Raw genomic sequence first — 5103 nt, forward strand, 5'->3', positions numbered from 1 at the left:
TATTGACTGAAATTTATATGTACACATAAAATTGTATTAAAACAAAACATAATTACTATTTTTAGTTAAAATATATCGTAAATCAAACACTTAATAAAGAATACTTACTGTTCGTCATATGTCAAACCAGATCTTGAAAAATATATAAGCTTTATTGCGATACAGCTTTCCCTAGAATAAATCCGTGCCGTAGATTGTTTTCATCGCGCGTTTTTTTTATTGCTGGCGCAATTTAAGTAGGTCATGGCGGCACAAGACCGCACAGCCTCGCTTTGTACTTTGGTACAAAGCTATAGGCAAGCTACATTAATGAAATCAAATATTGGATTAAATGACACGTTGAGCACACTAACCCGTATATTTATTATTTCCACATTTACAAAAATAAAATAATGCGAAATAGGCCGAACAGATGTTAAGTTAGGAAACCATGACTTAAGTCAGTTTGTTATTGTGATCTGTTGTGATCTGTCACGGTCATACATGCTAACTTGTTAAATATTTGACGAATCGATAGACGCAATCGCACATAAAACAACCGTTCAGTGCTTTAAAATAACAATACCTCTCTCAACAACATATCATCACATCAACATAAATGGCTTAAGCTATAACTTTGCAAGAATGCATCGAATTAAACACGTCTAACAATCAACGTGTTAAAATATCAAGTGTTTAATCGTCAACATGTTTAAAATCGTTAATTGTGCTTAAAATATCCCAATATTCGTTGTTAAACACGTCAAAATATCAGGTGTTAGCATAAAATCGTTCAGGTGTTTAGAATTTAAACATCAAAATTCAAATTAAACACAAAGGTGTTTAAATTAGGTGTTTAAGTGTTTAGAATTTAAACGTGCTTAGACCGTTTTGGTGTTTAAATTTAAACACCGTTCTGACAGTGTAGTTGTTTTGTAACAGATTATTTCAAAGGAACATTGATGAGAAATATTTGAACTTACGACGTTATGTTTTTTATGAATTAGTTGAAAAAGCTTCACCTCGGCGGCAACCAAATCCAAAACGCTGGAGTAAAAAGCTTGTCTGAGATTGTTCAAAAGTTAGAGGTTTTGGGCTTGACCGATTGTGACATCACAGATATCAGTCCACTCATCGACCCAATCGAGAACGAAGAATGCAAAGTAGGTTGTTTTCAAAGTTGGATTTCGATAAATAGTCTGAGGTACAGAAGTCCTATAAATTTTACACATGACGTCACAAAGCGTGACGTCAAAAACAAATATTCTTAAACTCTTTCTGTTGAACGTCTAATTTGGAAATATATGATATGTGACATATTTAGAACACAATTAAGATTCGTGAACTACTCGCTTATTGGCAATTATCAAGATGATTTTGCCAATATGTGAGGGTCATGGACCCCACAGCTGATCTGGACATTTTGTATCCTTTTTGTTATTTATATTTTGTAAGAAAATGTTTTTAGAGAAAACATTTGCGGCCGTAAATTCAACTGCTAGTGGCGCTATTTCATATAGCGAGCATCCGTTTTGTTATTTAAAGTGTTTAAAATGAACCTCTGTTTAAAAATATTATTCCATAGTTCGTTTTTCTCGTTAGCCCTGCTAACGCAGCTAACCCCAGTGCAGTCGCTCTTGTGCTATAGTATAACGCGGCTGTTGGAAAAACCCAACTAGACACAACTATAATGAATGCAACACCTGCGAGACGTGTTTGTGCTGCGCTGTTGTGAACAGTATTTATTGAAAGGGCAGTTTTGCCCGCCTTTTCGAATGTAGAATACACTTAGCATTTTGAAAATACGAACTTTGATTTATAAAATTTGTAAATGCCACCATATATATAGCAGTTTGTTTAGTTTTAATTTAGTTGAATTAATAGCTCGGTGGTCAATGATTTGATTTATAACCAAAATTCACAGTTTTTTTTTCAATGAATTAGTTTATCGAGATTCAAACAATTTTGAATTGTTGCGAAAATATAGTTGTTTTGTAACAGATTATTTCAAAGGAACATTGATGAGAAATATTTGAACTTACGACGTTATGTTTTTTATGAATTAGTTGAAAAAGCTTCACCTCGGCGTCAACCAAATCCAAAACGCTGGAGTAAAAAGCTTGTCTGAGATTGTTCAAAAGTTAGAGGTTTTGGGCTTGACCGATTGTGGCATCACAGATATCAGTCCACTCATCGACCCAATCGAGAACGAAGAATGCAAAGTAGGTTGTTTTCAAAGTTGGATTTCGATAAATAGTCTGAGGTACAGCAGTCTTACCAGCAAGTTCGTCAAAGTTGACAAAAAAGAAGTTGCATTTATAAATTTAAAAAAAGTGATTTGTTCGGCTCTCTCGGGTACACATACCCCCCACCTTAGTGATATACATTAATTTTGCTAACCGGGTAAATGTCTTATTCCATAAAAATATTTGTTAATTTATTCAAAGATTTAATATATTTTTTTGCTGCATCACCTTGATTATTCATTTAATACCTTAAACTGCACCTTTCCTGACGCCGCCCTAAATCAAACATTAAAACGTTTTGTTGTGTCTTTAACACTTGGTATATTTTTGTCAAAAATTACTTTAGACGTTGGCGTGTTTTGAATTTTCGACAAAATTAAATCGAAAGTAGGATGTGAGCAAATTTTGTTTAAACAATGACTTCTGTTTTTGTACAAAATAATTCATTGTAACGAAACATTGATGATAAATATTTAAACTCGCGACGTTATGTTTCTATGAATTAGTTGAAGGTGCTTCACCTCGGCGGCAACCAAATCCAAAACGCCGGAGTAAAAAGTTTGTCGGAGATTGTTCACAAGTTGAAGATGTTGGGGTTGGACAAATGTGGCATCACAGACATCAGCCCACTCACCGACGCAATCGAGAACAAAGACTGCAAAGTAGGTTATTTTAAAAGTATGGTTCTCGCTACTATTTATCAAATTTAGCCAAACAAGCAAGTTAGTGAAAGTTAAAAAAACGAGAATTGCTTTTATAAATAAAAAAATAAAAATATTGGATGAAAATATAAAGTCACTATTCACCTGGCTTGCTTAAGACTCTTATACCCATTTGTTATTAAACATTAATTTAAAGTACGGTACTTCGTTTCCTGGGTAAAAAGGTTACTAAATAAAAAAAAATGAAAATTCATTTAAACAATTAATATATCTTTTCCTATTGGCCAAACATGCATATTCCTAAGTGTACCCACACTTATGTTACCTTAAATCAAACACTGAAACGTTTAGCTGTGTTTTGCTACTTTACCTTTCCAACGAAATTGTGTTGAAATGGACTATCCTGAATAATTACTTATAATTATTCAATGAGCCTAATACACCAATTTACGAATATCTATCCAATGTTGTGTAGACCAAGGGTAACAACGTCTCAAAAAATAATTTTTCTTCTTATAGTACCATTTTTAGTCGTTAATTCATATGGAGGACAAAAATGTGATTAACTATAGAAAATTCATGAACAGGAATATAGGTAAAGTAGCTTGTTAAACCCAAACTTTGTACAATAGCCAATACCGATGTATCTCCCCAAAATCTAAAAAAAAATATTTTTCCTCAAAACTTCGCCACAATGGTCTATGAGGTCATAATGAAAAACACAAACTTAAGTTTAGGTTGCCAATATTGAAAATATTAAATGCTTGTTATCACCCGGAGACTGTCCCCTCACCCTCTTTATTTCACGGTTTACTGAAGTTTTGTGCGCCAATGTAAAACTTGTGGGGGGAAAAAAGTTCAAATTTGCTCAAGCCACCAAACTGATGAAACGAATACTATATAACAGCGTATATTTTTATGTGGCTACACAAAACCTGCCTTTGTCGGCAACATAGTGCATCGACTCGTATTACACTTCACATTTATGACATCTAAACCAGGGCTGCGGAGTCGGACTCGAGAAGTCGGTTTGTTTTTGCTGGACTTGGGACTCGAGTAAGACCTTGTAAAACTACCCGAGTCCCGAGTCCGACATGCGCATGCGAAATACCGAATTTTAAAACTGATAGGGCCGCCAACTGTAAATTGTAAAGGTGGAATAGCATATGTTGGACTATTTTCCAACAATGTTTGTGAGTGAATGAATTATACGACACCACCATAAGTGGATTGCTGATTATCCACGTTATTTTAGTTACGTGAAGTGGTGTAATACAGGCTGCAGGGCCGTAGTCGGACTCGGGACTCGGACTCGGGTTTATTTTCCCAGCCGGAGTCGGACTTATTTTCCCAGCCGGAGTCGGTTATTTTTAACCGACTCCGCAGCCCTGATCTAAACTATCTTCTTGGGTTTTTGAATAATAATTTTCTTTTGAATAATGTTTCACTTCTTTTTCCCCAAAATATCACCATTCGCTGCCATATATAAACGATACCAAATTTTTAGTTAGTTGTCTTTTATTTTCTGTAATAAAGAAAAATCCGATCTTAAAGTGTTGCAAACTTTATCACCAGGAGTTATTTGGTGCCCTGACTTTGTGGCTCACATTTTCAAATCTAAATTCGCTCGTCAATTTGTTGTTTCAGATGAAAGAGCTGGATCTGAGTAGGAACCGCATCGGTGACGAATGAGCTCTTCAGCTTTCTCACGTCCTCCCAAACATCGAGGAGTTGTGGGTGGAAGATTGTGGCTTCACTAAGGAAGGCAAGGATGTGGTCAGATCGAAACTGAGAGAACTCGGACTTGACGTGAGTAAATAATGCGCAACAACATATAAATGTTTCGCTAGAAGTCAAGGTCGTTTTTTATCAACCATAGTCAAACAGTTTGAACCAGGGCTGCGAATTCGGAGTCGGAGTCGACGGAGTCGGTTTGTTTTGCCGGAGTTGGACTCGGGACTCGAGTAAGACCGCGTAAAACTTCCCGAGTCCCGCGTCCGACGTGCGCATGCGCAGTATTAAATTTTAAAACTGTAAGGCGGCAAAATGTAAGTTGTAAAAGTATAATATCAAATGTGAAATGTTTTTAAACCATGTAATGCTTGTTTTAACCTTAAACACTTTTAACCAACTCCAACGCAACAAACGGCGCACACTAGCGATGAAAAATATATAAAAAATAAATAAGTGGCTGGGGGATATTATAACTTTAGCTG

The 5103-nt window shown here is 35.5% G+C and overlaps 1 protein-coding gene across 1 annotated transcript; it reads left to right on the forward strand.

Annotated features, from left to right (window-relative positions):
• The first annotated feature begins 243 nt into the window (after positions 1-243).
• On the forward strand, positions 244-4579 carry LOC146165553 (ribonuclease inhibitor-like). The gene is made up of 5 exons (XM_083380959.1): positions 244-282; positions 987-1142; positions 2046-2201; positions 2732-2887; positions 4535-4579. Exons 1-5 carry the CDS (start codon positions 244-246, stop codon positions 4577-4579), a joined length of 552 nt encoding a protein of 183 aa, XP_083237085.1.
• The last annotated feature ends 524 nt before the right edge of the window (positions 4580-5103 follow it).

Source organism: Ascidiella aspersa, chromosome 2, assembly GCF_963924565.1.
Source record: "Ascidiella aspersa chromosome 2, kaAscAspe10.2, whole genome shotgun sequence".
NCBI classification, from domain to species: domain Eukaryota; kingdom Metazoa; phylum Chordata; class Ascidiacea; order Phlebobranchia; family Ascidiidae; genus Ascidiella; species Ascidiella aspersa.